At 39.6% G+C, this 20,561-nt stretch overlaps 1 protein-coding gene across 9 annotated transcripts in view; it reads right to left on the bottom strand.

The window, feature by feature from the left end:
• Positions 1 to 20,561, bottom strand: part of FLNB (filamin B) — a 243,111-nt gene that overhangs the window by 118,128 nt on the left and 104,422 nt on the right. For all 9 annotated transcript variants that reach the window (XM_056524444.1, XM_056524445.1, XM_056524446.1 and 6 more), the window contains exons 4-8: positions 18,704 to 18,851; positions 16,963 to 17,081; positions 13,775 to 13,852; positions 10,967 to 11,129; positions 5,375 to 5,575 (exon numbers count right to left, since the gene is read on the bottom strand). In XM_056524444.1, the coding sequence (XP_056380419.1) occupies positions 5,375 to 5,575; positions 10,967 to 11,129; positions 13,775 to 13,852; positions 16,963 to 17,081; positions 18,704 to 18,851 (709 nt within the window). The remainder of the gene's footprint in view (positions 1 to 5,374; positions 5,576 to 10,966; positions 11,130 to 13,774; positions 13,853 to 16,962; positions 17,082 to 18,703; positions 18,852 to 20,561) is intronic.

Genomic DNA, 20,561 nt, shown 5'->3' with positions numbered 1-20,561 from the left:
TAATTATTCTTTTACCAACAATAAACTACCAGCTATATTTCAAATGTTTGGAAGAGAAGACATCACAATTAAACAAAATTAAAAGGATTGGTCATTATGTTCATTGATAACTCAAACTGATAGCAAAAAGCATCTCTCTTGCTATTCTGTTAAAACTAGTCAATACAATGGTAGATGGGTAACAGAATGATAAGCTAAAGGGGTATTCCAGAATTTTTTTTATCTATATATATATATATATTATATATATATCTCAACTGGCTCCAGAAAGTTAAACAAATTTGTAAATTACTTCTATTAAAAAATCTTAATCCTTTCAATAATTAACAGCTGCTGAAGTTGAGTTGTTGTTTTCTGTCTGGCAACAGTGCTCTCTGCTGACATCTCTGCTTGTCCCTGGAACTGCACAGAGAAGAAGAGGTTTGCTATGGGGATTTGCTTCTAAACTGGGCAGTTCCCGAGACACGTGTCATCAGAGAGCACTTAGGCAGAAAAGAACAACTCAACTTCAGCAGCTCATAAGTACTGAAAGGATTAAGATTTTTTTAATAGAAGTAATTTACAAATCTGTTTAACTTTCTGGAAGCAGTTGATTTTTCCTGGATAACCCCTTTAATTAAAATCAGGCTTCATAGTGACAGAGCAAATTGTGTCCTAATAAAGGGGATGAGTGGTGGACCTTCTTGGAAGTGCCACATCTGTGGTCAACAAGACTATTTATTCAAGTACAATAATGTCTAGTTCCTTGAGGACAGAGTAAAATGTGCAGGCCGGGTGGTAAGAATAGCTAAGCCTATAGCAGAACAAAGCGCTAAAACTAACAATTCTACTAAATGTTCATTAGTAAGTTGGAGCACTGTGTTTATTTTACATTGCTTATTATTAGTGTCTGTGAGTTACCAGTAATAAACTAGGGATTATAGAATATAATAATAGTAATTAAAAACGTTTTTACAATACTGCTAGCTGTAAAACGCATCGCTAGACACGTCTTGTTAGCTTAGAGCAGTGTTTCCTAATGCATGGCTCTACAGTTCTTGCAAAACTACAACTCCCAACATGCCCTACAGAATTATGGAAGTGGATGAAAATGCATCCCCAAGCTGTGACAATAAGAGGCTAAAAAGCCTGGCCAGCTAGATTGATTTTATTTTAATTTTATTTTTTTGCTTCATGTATGTATTATGTTCTCAAGAATCTATGGAGAAAAACAAACACCTGTATGCCCACAGGCTAGGGTTGCCACCTGGCCAGTATTTTACCAGCACAGACGGTATTTTGGCCACCCTGCCAGTGTTTTTATATAAAAAAAATACCGGCCATTTATCCAACCAATCTTTCAACTCCTGGAATGTTGTACCATATACTATACCAGTGTTTCTCAACCAGAGCGCCTCCAGCTGTTGCAACACTACAACACCCAGCATGCCCGGACAGCCAACGGCTGTCCGGGCATGCTGGGAGTTGTAGTGTTGCAACAGCTAGAGGCACCCCTGGTTGGGAAATACTGACCTATATATATATACTACTAAATAGTCCAACATGCTGGGAGTTGTAGTTTTTGTTTCGGGCAGCTGCTGAGCCGCTGGCTGTAACAGGGCATGCTAGGAGTTGTAGTTTTGCAACAGCTGGAGGCAACCATGGTTGGAAAATACTGACCTATACTATATACTACTATATAGTCCAACATGCTGGGGGTTGTAGTTTTTGTTTGGGGCAGCTGATGAGTTATGGGCTGTATCAGGGCATGCTGGGAGTTGTAGTCTGTAACTAACTGCAACTCCTGAATTTAATTAAAAAAAGCGATCAAAAAGTCACATCAAAACAAAAATGGTACTGTTAAAACTGCAGATCGGAGCTCAAAAAATGAGCCCTCATACAGGCCCATATGAGAAATAAAAAAAAAGTTATAGGGGTCAGAATAGGACAAAATTTCCCCTGCATATGTGTATCCTATGATGTCACACATATATAATTAATTCTGCCAATTAGCATGGCCGGTATTTTTATTTTTTTTTGCAAGAAAGGTGGTGACTAGAGATGAGCGAACTTACAGTAAATTCGATTCGTCACGAACTTCTCGGCTCGGCAGTTGATGACTTATCCTGCATAAATTAGTTCAGCTTTCAGGTGCTCCCGTGGGCTGGAAAAGGTGGATACAGTCCTAGGAGACTCTTTCCTAGGACTGTATCCACCTTTTCCAGCCCACCGAAGCACCGGAAAGCTGAACTCATTTATGCAGGATAAACCATCAACTGCCGAGCCGAGAAGTTCGTGACGAATCGAATTTACTGTAAGTTCGCTCATCTCTAGTGGTGACCCTACCGCAGGAATGTGTAAATACAGTATGGACTCAACAATTTCGATGGATGGCGATATCAATTGGGAATAACTGATTTAAAATACAATGTTTAAAAAATAAAAATAAAAAAAAACATAAAATAAATAAAAGGGAATCTGTCACATTGAAAATAGAGTCCAACATGCAGGCAGCACGCTATAGAGCAGGAGGGGCTGAGCAGATTATATATACGTTTATGGGAAAAGATCAAGGAATTTTTTTTATTTATGATAGAAATCTTTGCTAAATCTGGGCTAAGTAGTCAAGTAGGTGGTCCTGTTTAGCCATTTGTGCCTATAAAAAGTATTGTCAATCGCTAAGTAGGATCGCCCACTTGACTTCTTACCCCACAATAAGCAAAGATTTACATAATACAAATAAGTTATCCTGGAATCTTTCCTATCAAATTATATGTCAATCTGCTCAGCTCCTACTGCTCTATATCATGACTGCATTTTCAACATGACAGGATCCCTTAAAACCATCTATATATTCCGAATATGCCACAGGTTTATACATGGTCCCAGTTTCGATTAGGTTAAATCACTCACACGAAAAACAGGCTCAAAGACACACATACATACAATTGTTGTTAGAAGACATAATGATACATGCAAAACAGGAGGTAAACAAGTGACCGAGTAACAACGTCAGGAACAGAATTGTGGCATAACATTTGGCCATAAATCAAGGCTTATTGGTTTCTTCTGGGAAGCTCATATTTTAAGGGAACCTGATCCTATAACAATGCTGGTTATTTTACCCATGTCGTATTAAAGAGCAAAAGTAGCTTAGTAGATTGATAGTTTTGGGTGAAAAGATTGAGCATAACATGACTTTTTAATTAAAAATATTTTTGTATGTTTAGGGGTCCAGTGGGCAGTGTCATTCAATGACTAGTTGTATGACTATATGCAGATATAGCTGACACTGACTGATATGGACTGCCCATTGGACTCTGAAGACCAGAATGAGTAGATTTAAATGAATAAAATGTAAACTTATACTAAATGTTTACACAAAAATAATATATAAATCTTCTAAGTTCCTCCTGATTTGTAACATGATGCTGGCAGATAGGATTGCCTTTAAGGGACATGGTTCTGGTATGTAGGTACCTAGACATGTGACAATTATCCATTTGACAAACTATGTAGATTTACAGAATATAGTTTGTGCAAAAGAGTTCTATGTCTTGCATACATGCCAGATGAAGGGACATTACTATACTAGATGATCTCTACTTTTATCAGAGGATTTATAAAAGTAAGGTCATTGCCATATTCGGGGGATGAAGATCTGCCACCTATGCTAAATCCCCTAAAAGGTCGGCAACGTGAACATGATGGAAAAACTCAAGATACTCATGAGATGAAATTGTGATGTACATTAATTGTTGGGAAAGGGGTGGACAGACAACATTTCCACATAAGCAGGCATCAAGATCCTGCAAACTCTTACCAACCCTGGCCTGAACACAACTATGAAGCTTAAGCAGAGACGTCCTTTATCCAGCAAGAGTAGAGAAGATCAGGATTGGGGAGCAGAGATCTGGAAGCGCAGCAGGAGGTAGAAGGCAGATGAGAGCATAGCAAGTGAAAGAGTAGAAAATGTCTTAACAGAGCAAGAAGCCATTTATCAAAGCATTATACATGCAAGAATATTGCAAAACCTAAACAAATCTGAAGATAGTCAAGAAAAAGAGTAGAGAAGAAAGCTGTCTTCTTTCTAGACTAGATCTCAAATCTGGTGTTCAGGGGTTAGGCTAGCTTACAAATAAAAAAAGGGATACTCCTCTGCCTGATCCCCCATCAATGCAATTGTGATACTTATAAGTCCCCACTGCTCACAATTTCTTGGTCTCCATCTCAGCCCACAAATAATCCCCTGTCAGCAGTGACTGGCTCAGTGGGCATTCCCTGCATGTCAAGATAGGGATCAGGAAATGATGAGCAACTGAACGGCCGTGGCAGGGGATCAAACCAGGTAAGTAACTTTTTTTCCCCTTTATATTATATAATTTTTTATTCCTGGACTACTCCATTAAGGTTTTAGGAAGGCTTAGGCTTCTTTCTGTTCTACATATTTTGTAGGTTACACATGGATTGTTTAATGTTTTATAGCAGTCTGACACAAAAGGGGGCACCACGGCATAGTGTTGTACAATGAATGCTGGCTGATCACCAGACAAATAAGCGTTCCTAAGAATGCTCATTTCCATTAACTGGCCAGTGTAAAAGGGTCAGGAATCAGGCAACAAACTAGCAAAGGCTGACTGGATCTTTTGTGCGGCCATTTAAATTATAGCCCTGTGTAAACAGGTACAGTGATCCTTCAACAGAAAATATTTTCAACATACAATGGTCTTTTCTGGACCATTTTATCTTGAAACCAGGCGAAACATGTCAATGACCGGAAGATCTGACCAATCAGAATGGGCATTCACTGGTAAAACTCCTGTATTACTGAAGTGCAGGCACTGACTGGCTGTATGGTAGCGCCCCCTACAGTACAGGGAGGTATTACATGTTCTGTACTACTCTTTCCTGTGCCAGTTGAGGGCACCTTCATGTTACTTATTTTGGGACACTGTATGTACTGTATACTCACATTTTCCTATTTTTGGATGACATTTTGGTGGCTTCAGAACCAGTTACCAGGTTTCCATAGAGTTATGGTCTCAACATACAATGGTCGTCCTGGAACCAATTAATATTGTATCTTGAGGGACCACTGTAATGTGTAACTGACAATGATGAAATTTGAGGGCCACTAAACTCCCCAACTCCCTTTGGTACCTGCTGTTGGCCTACAGAAAATTATCATAAGGTCAGCACAGATGATAAAAAGCTGGAGATTCACCAAGTATCAAAAATGTTGCCGCAGGTTACCTCTGTCTAGGTTATGATATAGAAAAATTACACAGACTGTGTTAGACATTACTATGGCAATACTATGAGCTGCCAGTATAAAAATATAGTTACATTTAAAAGTGCATTTCTACATATATGTATCCAAAACCATTGCACTTACCTTCCCCAACATTAACTTGATAAGGACATTTTGGTGTAATTTCCCCACCAAAGTTGATATTTACACTGTGAGGTCCAGGTTTCATGGGCTTATAGGTACAGCGGTATAGACAATTTCCTTTATCTTCAAGTACAATGTCTACTGTATTGTTCTTCCCCTGTGGATCAATCACTTCAACACCAACATCTCCAACTCCAGCACCTATAGCAAATGTCAAAAAAATAACAAAAGAATAAAACAGACAAAATTAAATCTCAAGGCTTGCATTCAAGTGTTTTTATGAATTATTATTATTAATACTAATAGTAATTATTATTAATAATAATAATATGCTATAAATATCTATGCATATAAAAGTAGGCATAGACTAAAAATTTACAATGAGAATACCATTTCATAAATCATCCAGTCCAGCAAGAATTTTATTAATGGATCACACAGATCCCTTTCTAACATTAGTATGTTTGCTTTACGCAGTATATATAAACTATTAATCTAAATGTGACATCAGTCTGCGGGAAAACATTGGTGTAGACACCAAAGGAAGCCTCAGCTTTCATCCACAGAAGGCACGAGCGGTGTTTTTCTTGGCTCAGCAATGCTAGTCACTGTTCAATGGAATAAGAGCATCCTTTGTGTTTTCTGTTCTAAAATTAGCGAACGAAGAAGGAGGACTGGCTAATATTTCAGGCAAGGCTGCATTAACAGAGACGAGGCATTAGCTAAACAGAGGAGCGTGGAAAGAAAAATATTACCGAGGGCCATTATTCATAGAAGAACATAGTGACATAAGTCTTATTCACTTTATAGAAATGTTACTACATGCATAAAGACGGGCACCACTATATAAATAAAGGAAGGGATGCTATCAGTGGCTATGACAAGAACTGTAGACCAAAGAAAAGAAAAGCTAGCCACTATATCAAGATGCACACCATAATAGTACTGTAAAAATATATAAATCTTTATTGAATCACACAACAAAAAGCACAGACATTTAAAGGGGTACTCCCACCCTAGACATCTTATCCCCTATCCAAAGGATAGGGGTTAAGATGTCTGATCTCGTGGGTCCCGCCGCTGGGGACCCCTGCAGTATTGCATGCGGCACCCACCTGTTTTTTTGTCTGGAAGCGCTGGAGGGTCCGAGTCGCAACTACGGGAATGGAAGTCCGTGATGTCAGGACTCTGCCCCCGTGTGAAGTCACACCCGTCCCCTCAATGCAAGTCTATGGGAGGGGGCGTGACGGCTGTCACGCCCCCTCCCATAGACTTGCATCAAGGGGACAGGCGTGACGTCACATGAGGGCGGATTCCTGACGTCCCCAGCGGCGGGACCCCCGAGATCAGACATCTTATCCCCTATCCTTTGGATAGGGATAAGATGTCTAGGGTGGGAGTACCCCTTTAAAACCACTTAAACACATCAGAAAACATGGTGGAGGATTATAACCCAAATAGCCACAGGTAGAAGAAAGAGGATACCCAGCACTCACCAGTAATGCACAGTATAGTTTTATTACGCCATAGTGTAGTACAAGGACGCGTTTCGGCGTGGGAGCCTTCCTCAGCTGTCTGCCTTAGGCAAATACGTCCTTGTACTAAACTATGGCATAATAAATCTTCACTGTGCATTACTGGTGAGTGCTGGGTATCATCTTTCCCTAAACCCACAGCTGTCACTTGGATCATCAAACCTGCAGTCAAACCGGGATTTACAGCCACAATACAGATTCAAAAATGTGGGTGCAGAACACGAGAAACCGGCCTTTTGCCGTTTTTACACCACTCTCACCTCACCATTGCTAATAGAAATTACTATAGCAGAAAAGTAAGTTATGCCAGTAATATGTGTAACTTGTAGTAAAAATCTACACCAGCTTATTGTGGTGTCCTTGGTCCTGTCCCTTTTGTCTGGAGTCCCCTCAGCCAGAGTCCCTCCATGCTAATGGGCTCTCCTGAAGGGCTAACCCCTAGTCGCCTCTTAATATTGTAATATTTAATATATATACTTATATATTTAATTAATCTAGGATACCTCTGTATAGGACCTTAGAGGTCACATGCCTTTAATTTATGTTATGCTATGGTTTAAGGACCTCTGGGTCATGTGATATACCCAGAGTTCCAGAGGTCAGGACTGACAGGTTTGGCTATCCAATGAGCTTTGTCCCACCCTCTTATTATATAAGGGTCTGCTGCCACTAAATTCTCTCTCTTAGTTCCAGACTATCAAGCAGCACTAATCTCAGCACAATTCATCAATTCAAGCTAGGCCTGAAGCCTTATCTTCCGCAACCACTAAACCGTGAGTCATCCAGCTCAAAACTACTAAAATCCTGTGTGACTACTTCAACTCAATTATCTTCAAACCAGTAGCACTGTAGCTAGCAAATCAAAGCTCATTGATATGAAAGAAGTCCCAGCAAACCTGTGAGGAACCTGAACTACGGTCCTCTATGCAAAGACTGTTCTGCTTCCTGCAGTTGCATAAAATATGCAGTAAAGATTATTCCAGTTTACATCAATATCTGCTGTGGACATTCAATTATTTCTCCCTACCGTTTGTGGGACGGTTGGCGGTAGGACCATTACTCTAAGGAAACCGCATCCTGGCGTCACAACAACATAGGGTTAATACCAACATACCCTACACTATTACCTGCACCACCCAGCCACCACATTATCATCTGTCAAAAAGGGGGGCAGCTTGGAGGAGGAGTTCCCCCTAGGGTTACTTTGCATCCACAGGAGACCCACACCTATAAAAGGACTTGGCCAGGACTTCTCTGCTGCCAAAGATAGTGACTGCCACCACTATGGGGATCTTGTGGGACTGTCCTGCTACAGTAGTGAGGAGTTGAGAAAAGCAGAAAATGGACAACTGGGTTTCTGCTGTAGGCAAGAACTGCATCCAGGACCGGCTAGTCATTGCAGAGACCTAATCACAGGCTTGCTAAGGGACAGGCTCTGGACAACTGCTCCAACTGCTGCCCCATGTTGGGGTATTCTGTGAGGTAGAAAGGGGCCCCTCCTCCAACAGAGGCCACAGACCAGCCCTTTAGTGGTGGCATCAGGAAGCCAACTTTTTCCAAAGTAGGTTTGTGAGAAAATAAAGAACTTGAGGAATTCTGGCTGGATGAAAGATTCAGAAGAAATAAGAATGCAAAAGGCTTTTGGACGCTTCCATATATCCATTCCCTAAAACATTTCCCTCCACAAAGGTTGGCATTATATCCAATGATTGAGTGCTGGACACGGGAGGTTGTTTAAGTACTGAATGCCCAGACTCTTTAATAGATCGGAATTCCTCATTTGTTTGTCTTCTTATCCTGTCTGTCAAACTAAATATTTTAAGAGTACTGGCAGACTAACACTTCATAATATGTACTGGCACCGACACTAGGGCTCTAATAATCACTACCAGCCCATAGAGTCGTAAGTCATAAGATACATTAAAAAAAGGAAATATTTGACACAGATGCAAGATTGCTTTACAAATCCAGGATGCAAGTGGATTCTCCAGATAGTGCTAGCATTTCCTACTTTATGGAAAGTTCGTCTGTGGTTTAGCTCACTAGAATGTAAAGATGTCAAGCTCATGCATTTTAGGAAACTTTTCAAATGTTTCTGCAACAGTAAGGTAAAAAAAATAAAAAAAATAAAAAAAACAGCACATGTTTACAAGGGGTGCGGAACTTCAGACCTTCCCTGAAGGAAGAAGGGGGTCCTTTGTCAAAGCCTTCGAAAGCACCAAGGGGACAAGGCCCTAATATGGCTAGGTTCACATGTGTTTCGGAGGCTCCATTCAGAGCCTCTATGGCAGATGTCATTCAAATAACATAGCACTGTTTTATTGTCTGGTTAAAATCAAGTGAAAAGAAACCATCCGGAAACCTGACAGACACCATTATAGTCAATGGGATCCATTGGGCTTTGTGGAGGTCCTGCGTGCAACAGACCCACTGTCTCACTTTACTCCTGTTGGACAGAGTCTATGACTGAGGCCCCAAATAGAGGTTTCAACACATGTGAACTTAGCCTTTTAATATCAGCAGCCATAGGCTGTTTTGTGAATTCAGGCTACTGTAAAAAGTTGCCTTCTTGAGTTTTAGGTGCCATACTCCTATTCAGTTAGCCAATGCATGCACTACACAGTACGTCCTTATTAGGGCCATGGTTCTGTTAAATGATACCCTGTTTGATACGTTGTGCCTTATGTTGGACGATACCCTGTGGAGTGCTCCCCTTCACCTGTTCTATGGTGTACTGGATTACAACCAGCATCCAACACTACAAAAATATACAGACCCCTAAGTAGCAGACATAATGATTGAGTAAATACTACTATAGAATGCTGAAATAATAATATACAGCTCCAGGACGAAAATGTGCGAATAACATTTTTTATGACTTTTCTGCTATATAAACCTGGTCTCAAAGTGTACCTGTCATTCAATAAAGTTTTGACCCGTCACTGAGACATGTTAAAAGTTATTGTGGTAAGCCAGAGGGGTAGTGATATAGGGATGTTGCAATGATGCTACAGGGTATGGTGGTATTAACCCTTGGTTTGTCGTGACGCCAGGGTGCGGTTGTTTTGTATAGAAGGCCCTGCTGACAACCGGTCCACAAACGGCAGGATAATAAACGGAATGTCCACAGCAGAATTTATGAGATAACTGGAACTTTTACTGAACTTCTTATGCCCACAGTCTTTACAATTAAACAGTTTCTCTTGAGGTAACCGGGATGCAGGTTCCTCACAGGCTTTGCTGGGACTAATAGTCTTGAGCTTTAAGCAGGCCACTGTGCTACTAATTATAGGATTTGAGTTGAATAGTAGTCACAAAGAATTTGTAGATAGAGCTTTATAACTCACGGTTTTAGTGGCTGTTGGATCTTTAGGCTTTTTTTAGGCCTAGTTGAGATGAATTGAAATATGCTAATTGTGCTTGTTTTGGTTTCCAGCAGGAAGAAAAAAAAGAATAGTGACTACAGCCCCTTATATACAAGGGGGGCTGGATTAATCCCTTTGGCTGCACATCACATGACATGACCCAGGAAGGTCCTAAATATCTGTACAACCATTATTATATATGATGTAACCTAGGTAGATCCTATACATTTGTACACTATACAGAAATACATTTATAGGAGGCAACCAAGGGGCAAGCCCTGCAGGAGAGCCCTGTGGAATGAAGGGACTCTAACTGAAGGGACTATAGACAGGGATAGGACCAGATCCTGTACCGGGACACCAAATTTTGATCTTTCAGGATTTCAGCGCCAAGACCCTTGCGATCAATAGGGGAAAAACATGCGGTAGGGTGTTTTTTCCTCCCGAGATTAATGTTTTATGTAAAATTACCTGTATGAACAAACTTTTACTATTGAGTTAGGGAGCAGTATTTGATCCATATCAAGTACAAGTGGAATGCGCCTTTAGAAGATGAGTCTGCCATTACCATAGCTCCCCCAATCAAAGCAAATTTTGTTGCAATAGTAAGAAATACCTGAAAATAAAACCCCAGTCCTCTTTCTAATAAACATTCAAACAATATCAGAAAAAAATTAAAGAACAATACGCACCTGCTGTGTAAATGTCAAAATAGGTGGGTTTATTGGCAATATTACCAGTTGTCTCCAAGCCTGGCCCTTTAGCTGTCACTTTACTGGCGTCTCCTTGTGCTTTCTCAACATCGACTTCAAATGGGCTCTTTGATATGTGCTGACCAGCAAAAAGCACAGTCACCTATAAAACACAACATAAAAAACACAAGGAGTTTGGGCAACGCTCACGATTCACACAACTGGGTTTAACTAGCTACAGATTCAAGTGTGGAGTGTTAAAAGATTGACACCATCATAAAAAGCCGGGGTGGGCTGAGGCCTGCCTTGGCTTGTTAAGCATTACATCTCCTAAACTAAAGATCAATGTAAAACCAGAGAGACTTCAAGCAACAGATCACAGATTTCATTACTGAAAAGATGTGACAACAGTTAATAATGCAAAAGATATTAATGAATCTTACATCATTGTTTTACGGCCAAGCTTTGATTTCATACTGACCAAGATTTTTTGTTTTTTAAATTAAACCCCAGAATTACTGACCTGGAACAAAAAATGTAAATCAGAATTGGCTCTGGGGAACGATGAGGTCATGGCTGGACTGATTATGTCAACAGCTTGTTAATGACATCATCTGTACAACTTCTCCTAAACTATATATACTATAATCAGTCAAAAAGCTGATTCCTATGATGGATGGTGCAGGAAATTATTTTTGTTTTAAAGGATACCATCACCTAAACAGGGTAAATGAGCTAATAAATTGTTTATAGTGGAAATACCCTCCTATTTACACAAAGAACAAAGAAACAAACCTACCTGGGCAGAAATAGATAATAGTACAAATATTGAAATTTTCTTGCTTTTATGTGTATTTAACCTATAAGGACATTGCCTATTTCGGTCTTTTAGGACTCTTAGGACAATTTATAAAGCAGTGACATTTTTTATTTAGTTTTTCTATAGATAGCCTTGTAAAATATTTTTTTTTTGGCACCATTTAAAGGGCCCTAAGACATCTTAGCTCCTATCCAAAGTATAGGGGATAAGTTGTCTGATCGCAGGGGTCCCACCTCTGGTGACCCCTGCAATCTCTCATGCAGCACCCACCACGACTCTGCCCCCTTGTGATGTCACACCCCTCAATGCAAGTCTATGGGAGGGGGTGTGACGGGCAGTGGCAGGACCCCCGGGATCAGACATCTTATCTCCTATCCTTTGGATAGGGGATAAGGTGTCTTAGGGAAACTAAGGTGTCTTTAAGGGAAACTGAACTATGGATCAAGCCCAGTAACCTGAAATTACATGTGGTTAGTACAGGTAATCTTTAGTAAAACAATATATTCCTTACCAAAATTCTTTCAGCCTTTCCTGAGATATAGCACAATATTGCACTATGTTAATGGAGTCTTAAATGCCCTGGAGGAGGGTTTGAAGATCTGCACCTCTGACATTGTGCCCTTTGTCCTATTCGCGCTGCTTGTTCATCTATATTCATCTCCTTTATGAGTGGGCAGCATGAACAGAACCCAGAAGATGGCATCAGAGGTGTGTGTATATATATATATATAAGAAAATGGCGCAGCACTCCAAGATTTGTAGAAAAAACGGTGTATTTATTCCATCATGTCCCAAAAAACAAGCAACATTTCAGCTCCTCCTAAATGTCGCTTGTTTTTTGGGACATGATAGTATAAATACACCGTTCTTTCTACATATCTTGGAGTGCTGCGCCATTTTCTTCTATTGGTTGGACTGTGATCTGGTCAGGGCGCTGGCACCATGCACCTTTGGTTAAGTAGTGCTGCATTGATTTTGATGAAAAAAAAAAAAAAATTATATATATATATATATATATATATATATATATATATATATATATATATATACACATACATATGTACATACATATATATATATATATATATATCTATATATATTTATATTTTTATTTATTTTTATTTTTTAGGGGGGGGGGGGGGGTGATTTCATTTTTCAACCCTGAACATGCAGTGCCAAAAGTTTAAGCACACTCTGTGCACACACTGTTTTTGGAGCCTGAAAATACAGGTCAACTGTGGCCTGTTTAAGCAGAAGGTTTGCAAATTTTCTTTCTTTTTTTTTATTTTTTTTTTTACTTTTTTCAGACGTTGTCATTATGTCAATAGTTGTTGATCACACCGGGTCTCACTCCTGAGACCTCCTGTAATTATGAGATACAGGCCGATGTGATCATCAACTTTTGACATATCTGAGCAATTTGTCAAAATTTGTTTTTCATGACAATAACGCTTAAAAAAAAAAATTTATAGCACAAAATTCAGGCTAAGCTGTCACTAAGTCCTACAGCTTGAGACAAGATGGGCCGCTCAAGTGCTTGAAGCTTACATGTATATCTAATAGGGATTTAATTGCTGACATTAGTACAGCATCACGTACATGCAGTGTTTCTCAGTTTGTGCCAGGATTTGTTGAGTGTATTGCCAAGAAATGAAGTATGGTTTTCTTTAGGCATATTTAATCTATTCATTGATTGTATAAACACTACTGAGTAGCAAAAGATGTAAGCCATATGAGTGCAGTATTATGCTCCAATACAAAAGTGGCACTTTTGCAATAACGCATCCGTGAGCAAACACTGCCAAACTCACTATAATTAATTCATAAACAGCACTGGCGCAAGGGAACCAAACATTTCCCAAAGCCATTTTTTCAGCTATATCCAACATTCTTTAAACACACACAAAATCAAGAAACTAAACTTCATGTGAAAGAGATTTCTTTTGACGTACAAGACATTTGCCAATGCTGGAAAACCACCAATTTACCTTATGGACGCCAGTCACTTTAGGTACATATTCAACAGAGAAAGTCTTGTTCTTGTCATTGTTGGCTATTACCTTGGCCTAAAAATCAATAAAAATAAAAAAAATAGAGAAAAACACTTAAATGATATGTATGTGGGCCTGTGAAACCCTCCTTTCAATTTCACTATTGACTTTAATGGCACATGACCACATTTGTGTCAGAGGTTCTTAACTATGGAAATTACACTTCAAATTGCTAAAGACTCTTTATCTTTAGAAGGAAGATTCCATCTATTAAATCTACTGATCTAGGCGTTTTTGTCTGCAGCAGTGTTTCCCAAGCCCGTTCTTCCAGTACCCCCAACAGGTCATATTTTACGGATTTCCTTTCACAGGCGATATAAAGCATTGTCAGTTTATCAGACATCACCAAAATTATATCACGTGTGAAAGACTAAGGGAAATACTGGTCTACAGGATAAATGAGACCTATGGTTCCTATACACTTTATTCAAAAGTTGACTAAACGTGACAACCTTGGCAGGACTGGCAAAATGCTAAAAATGTATGGCAGCTCTTCCCCAACAGATGATGTTCGATGTCATATTGGAGTTTAACTCTCCAAACCTCCTGTTTTTGGAAAGATAAGCAGCTGCCACCAGAGCTGCCTAACAGCCCCTTTACCTCCTTTCTCCATAGAGCACTAACGTTCAGTGATGCCAAATGTTAATGTTTAAAGGGTGATGAAAAGAGAGAGAGAGAGGTCGACCAAATACACATTCTACCAACAGCTATTGAAAGTGTATGACCACCTTAACTTTAAGAGGACTCAACCTTCAAGAGTACTAGAGGTCTATGAATATAAAACAAAATTAGGGACACTAAGGAAAACTTATGCATGTAAGGCCGACCAAACACTCATATGGCCAATGCTTGGACCCTCTGCTCCACTTACCGTGCATGTGTATGTCAACAGATCACTGAAATCGTTCAGTTTCCACAGTGACCAACCAAATTCTAGATGCCAGAATATTCAAGTGACAGCTAGAAAGTGACTGGCAGCGACCATTGCATTATATTTTTTTTCCCATTGCACTTATTTTCAAAGATATTTCTTACAGCTTTATCAAAATATAAACTCAACAACAAGTTACAGATAGCACACGTTCTTGTTAAAGCTTTAGAAAGGAATCCTGATAAATATGTGATGCCTGTCAGCTGAGAATGCAGTCATGTGAGATAATATGATATCGCTGGACGTTACATTGTGTATTGTTCACTAGTTCTCAACAATTTTAAATGATAAAAGAGTTTCTGTCTGTCATCCGAGGAGTACAGTCAGGGGCCTGGAGTAAGTGTAAGATAGGGAGATGGGCCATAACAGGGTTGCCAACTTAATTTGTACTTTTTTTTGTGACAATATGTAAAAAAAAAATACAGAAACCCCAGGTATAAAAAGGAGCATAAAAACAACGGGACACGGCTATATTTACACTTCTGCACATTGCTACTGGACACAGTCAACAGACATATTCTTAAAGCTATAACCTATCCACCTGAGTATAAGAAGTCAATGTTTGGGGTCCGCCCACTAGGAACCCAAGCATTCACGAGAACAAAAGAAAATTGTCCTGCTGAATGAACAAAGTTTCCCGCACATGCGTGAACACCACTATTCATTCTTTTTGGGGTTTCCGAACATTTCTGAATGCAGCTGTTAATAGATGATAACTTTGGGAGATGGGATTAGCACTTTAACATATCTGAGCTACTGTAATATATTAGGATATTTAGTGTTTCCTATATCAGATGACAGTACAGTGTCTGGTGTAAAGAAGACATTTCCCATGGCAGGCTCTCAGACACAGAAATGGCAAGGAACATTCCGAAATGTAATTTCGGAACCTAAAAGTATTTTAAAAAGGAGTTCAGGACTGTAACACAGCCTGTAACTCAGGATCAGTCTATTGTTATGCTGCTAAAAATGTTATGTAGACTATATATACAGTATATAAAAACTGTTGATCAAAGATGGACATACACAGACATTAAAAATGACACAAAAACAAACTAGTAGTACAGCTAGAATTTAGTCGAGTTCATGGTCCTCTATGTTTATCAATCTGTGGTACATATATTCCAGGGGGTAAATTATACATCTCCTTTAGGTGTGTTAATGTTGAGCTTTTAAGCTTTAATAGAATCATGGTATATGATCATATCATGCATTTTATGGAGAGTGGGAATTTGGTTCAAGGCATTTTCAACATGGCACAATTATCGGCTGAACAGACATTTGCCGATTATTGCCCCTTCGAGGGTTCATTCCTGCAGCCATTCACTGCCAAAATTTGGGCCAAGTAAATCATCCTTTTCTAGGGAGCAGATAGACCTGTGTATAGTCAAACGTCGCTTGTACTGGACTGTCATGTGCTTGTAAAAAAGGGACATTAGGGACGTAAAACACTATACACTGGTCCCTCAAGTTACAATATTAATTGGTTCCAGGATGACCATTGTATGTTGAAACCATTGTATGTTGAGACCATAACTCTATGAAAACCTGGTAATTGGTTCTGAAGCCACCAAAATGTCATCCAAAAATAGGAAAAAGTGAGAATTAAAGAAAAATAAGTAGATAACTAATACAGATAAAGCAAGATTGTACATATAAAAGTAAGAAAGATCTTCTGGGAGCTGTAAATCACTGTCTATGTCAGTGATTCCCAACCAGGGTGCCTCCAGCTGTTGCAAAACTACAACTCCCAGCATGCCCGGACAGCCAAAGGCTGTCCGGGCATGCTGGGAGTTGTAGTTTTGCAACAGCTGGAGGCACCCTGGTTGGGAAACACTGGTCTATGTTGAGGACAGGAGCTTCTTAAGCGCCCTGTTCAGTACAGGCAATGTCCTAAAAAAGTATCATGGAGCCGCCCTTACCTGGTGTCCAAAAGAGTAGCTAACCTTGGCACAGGTAAAGAGTACATAACATGTACTACCTCCCTGTACTGTCGGGGGCGCTACCAGACACCAGTCAGTGCATGCACTTCAGTAATACAAGGGTTTTACCAGTGAATGTCCATTCTGATTGGTCGGTTCATCCAGCAATTGACACATTTCACAGATCTGGACTGCCCATAACATTGTATGTTGAGTCTGGTTTCAAGTTACAATGGTACACTGTATGTACGTCATAGTGGAAACCCTCATACCTCTTCTCTGATTCCTTCGGGGTCTTCCACATAGACCAAAACCTCCCCTTGCCCAGCACTGATTGTCTCTACGGTGAAGGGTGCCGGTCTTTTTACCATATTCCCTGTAGGTTCCACACCTGTAAAAACATTGCAAACCATATTAAATAAATATAATAGTATAAAAAAATATTGAAACTTAATGGAGCACACACACACACACAAAAAAAAGAAATCTTCAAAAGTTTTCCCTTTCTCCTAATTCTGATCAATATCTCTATTTCTTAGCCATAGCTGTTTCTGGAAATGATGGGCAATATTCAAAATGGTCACTATTGAGATTCCTATAGGTTTTCTCACCAAACGTGACACATTGATGCACGCTACCTATGATAAGACTACATTACATAGTGGAAACCCCTATGGTTATTCCATTTGGCAAATAAAGGATAGAAACCGATATAACTAAGAAAATGACTTATAATGTTTTACACTGAAGATGACAGAAGTTTGTCTATTAAAAACCTGTATTTTACACTTTTTTTTTTTTTACCAGAATAGGGCATATTAAGATGAGTAAAGTGCATTTTTCACATAACAGAGTGTGTGGGAGTCACAGAAATATCCCATAATTTAGGTACAGACTCTAGTCCAAAACAATAGGGACACCTAATCCTCCCGTGTATTTACAAACAGCCAGATTTATGACACTTGAAAACCATGAAATCATACAAATCCATCTTATGTTTTTTAATAAATGTTTTAATGGCGCTGTACCACACCTTTCTCTCTAAGGATAAAACTTTCACTTCAGGATTAGTAACAATCTGAACATATTTAAGTGTATGAAGACAATATCTGTGCATATCATAAATGACATGACGGCACATACGTCTAGTCTGCAAGGCTTATATACAAGTCATTTTTAAAGAATGATGTCATCCCTATATAAAACCATATTTGTGTGTTTACACCCTAAGGAAAACAACCATACATGCTTTAAAATGAGAATCATTTAAAACTGTGTTCTTCAACCTGTGGCCTTCCAGCTGTTGTGAGACTACAACTCCCAGCATGTCTAACAGCCAAACGCTGTCCGGGCATGCTAGGGCTTGTAGATTCCCAACAGGTGCAGAGCCAAATATTGGAGACCACTGACATTTAACATTGCAGTTTAATGGGATTTCTAGAATTTGATAAACATGGCTGCACCGCACAATAGGTTGTGTCTGGGATTTCATATATACAAATGAAGAAGTTGTCAAGGACTAGGGTGAAGCATATGGGGTGTTTGAAGTCAGCTGCAATGCCAGACAACCTAAAGACAGGACGTGGCAGCTATATTTCTTCCTAATCCTGGACAACCCCTTTACACGTGAACCTGTCACATTGATCTCTGAGCAGAATGTTACAGTGCAGAACGCCATGTTAAATCTTTTCCCAAGGGGTACTCCGCTCCTAGACATGTTATCCCCTATCCAGAGCATAAGGGATACGATGTCCGATAGCTATATAATTTGGACTTCATTGACTTCATGGTTGGCAGCCTTCCCTGTATGAGTTGGACCACCTAATGGACTCCAGTCCACAACAAGCAGGGATATACATCAATAGACTACAGGCTATCCAGATTTGCCCACAATAGAATACATCTCCTTGGTTTCTCCGACTCTATAAAATGCTGTCCATAGGCAAAGTTACATGTTTAACATAAGCCACATCATTAACAAACATGCAATAGGAAAACCCTAAAACCATTTACCTCGACCATAAGCTCTTGCTTTTTTAGGATTTAACTTAGGCTTCAATGGGGCTCCAGGCTTAAGCTTAGCTTTTGGGAACTGTGACAGGTAGGTCATGACAGAGTGTTCATCAACATTTGGGTGGATAATCTCTTCTGGGGTTATCACCTGAAAACAATAGCAGAATTATAATGTACATCACTGTTATCCCAACTCATCAAACCTGGTGTGTACAGTTGCACTTGTTTTAGTTTATAACCAAAATTGTATTTTTTCTGAGCTACGTTTCCCCATTTTACATATTGTATCTGTTTGACTTTCTGCATATGATTCCATTATTTACATAGGTTCTCTGAAACTTGTCTGTGGATGATATAGCAATTTCTGTATATTAAAGGGGTACTCCACTGGAAAAAGTTTTTTCCTAAATTAACTGGTGCCAGAAAGTTAAACAGATTTGGAAATTACTTCTATTAAAAAAATCTTAATCCTTTCAGTACTTATGAGCTTCTGAAGTTTAGGTTGTTCTTTCCTGTCTAAGTAATCTCTGATGACACGTGTCTCGGGAAACGCCCAGTTTAGAAGAGGTTTGCTATGGGAATTTGCTTCTAAACTGGGTGTTTCCCGAGACACGTGTCATCAGAGATTACTTAGACAGAAAAGAACAACCTTAACTTCAGAAGCTCATAAGTACTGAAAGGATTAAGATTTTTTAATAGAAGTAATAGAAGTAATTTACAAATCTGTTTAACTTTCTGGAACCAGTTGATACATAAAAAAAAAGTTTTTTCCTGGAATACCCCTTTAAAAAAAAAAAAGTTTTCCACTGGAGTACCCCTTTAAATAGTCTTTCATGCTGGCCTGTCGTTACTTTTTGTTTAAAAATGAATACGACTAATGAATCACTTATTACATATTTTTTACTCTGCCAGATGCTATACATTGACTGGTGTACATATTTGGTTCATTATATAGGTATACTGGACTATCACAATTAAAGCGTCTCACACTTCCCCAGTTCTAGAACTGGAAAGCAGAGACCTGTATAGAGTTATATCTCCTATGTTGGCTATTCTGTGGCTCTCTTGCATCTTCTGTTTATACTTGTGTTAAAGTGCTTGCATTGTACAATAGTCCAGCTATTTTGTTGTAATAGGGTACCACACAAAGATGGATGAGCCAGTCACCAGCGCAGTCGTTGCAAGTACAGATATTAAAAAGCAACAGTAAAATTTGTTACAAAATATATAAATAAACAGTTATATAAAAAAAAAAAGCAACCGTACTAACAAACATACTGTCTAAGGCTGGGTCCACACTACGTTTTGTCCCATACGGGAGCGCATACGGCAGGAGGGAGCTAAAAGCTCGCGCTCCCGTATGTGACCGTATGCGTTCCCGTATGCCATTCACTTCAATGAGCCGACCGGAGTGAAACGTTCGGTCCGGTCGGCTCATTTTTGCGCCGTATGCGCTTTTAAACCGGACCTAAAACTGTGGTCAACCACGGTTTTAGGTCCGGTTGTAAAAGCGCATACGGCGCAAAAATGAGCCGACCGGACCGAACGTTTCACTCCGGTCGGCTCATTGAAGTGAATGACATACGGGAGCGCATACGGTTACATACGGGAGCGCGAGGTTTTAGCTCCCTCCTGCCGTATGCGCTCCCGTATGGGACAAAACGTAGTGTGGACCCACTCTAACACTGCAGACTGCTCTTCCCACCACCGGCTCCCAGGAGCACTTTCTGCAGCCAGGGCTAGGTGATTTATAAGAGCTTGGCTCCAGGAAAGCTCTTGACCAGCTTAGTTATAGTTAATACTTCCTGGAAGTAACTACCGTATTTTTCGCCCTATAGGATGTACTGGCGTATAAGAC

This window comes from Hyla sarda, chromosome 6 (genome assembly GCF_029499605.1).
Source record: "Hyla sarda isolate aHylSar1 chromosome 6, aHylSar1.hap1, whole genome shotgun sequence".
Taxonomy (NCBI): Eukaryota; Metazoa; Chordata; class Amphibia; order Anura; family Hylidae; genus Hyla; species Hyla sarda.
This window is presented reverse-complemented; position numbering and strand designations above follow the sequence as displayed.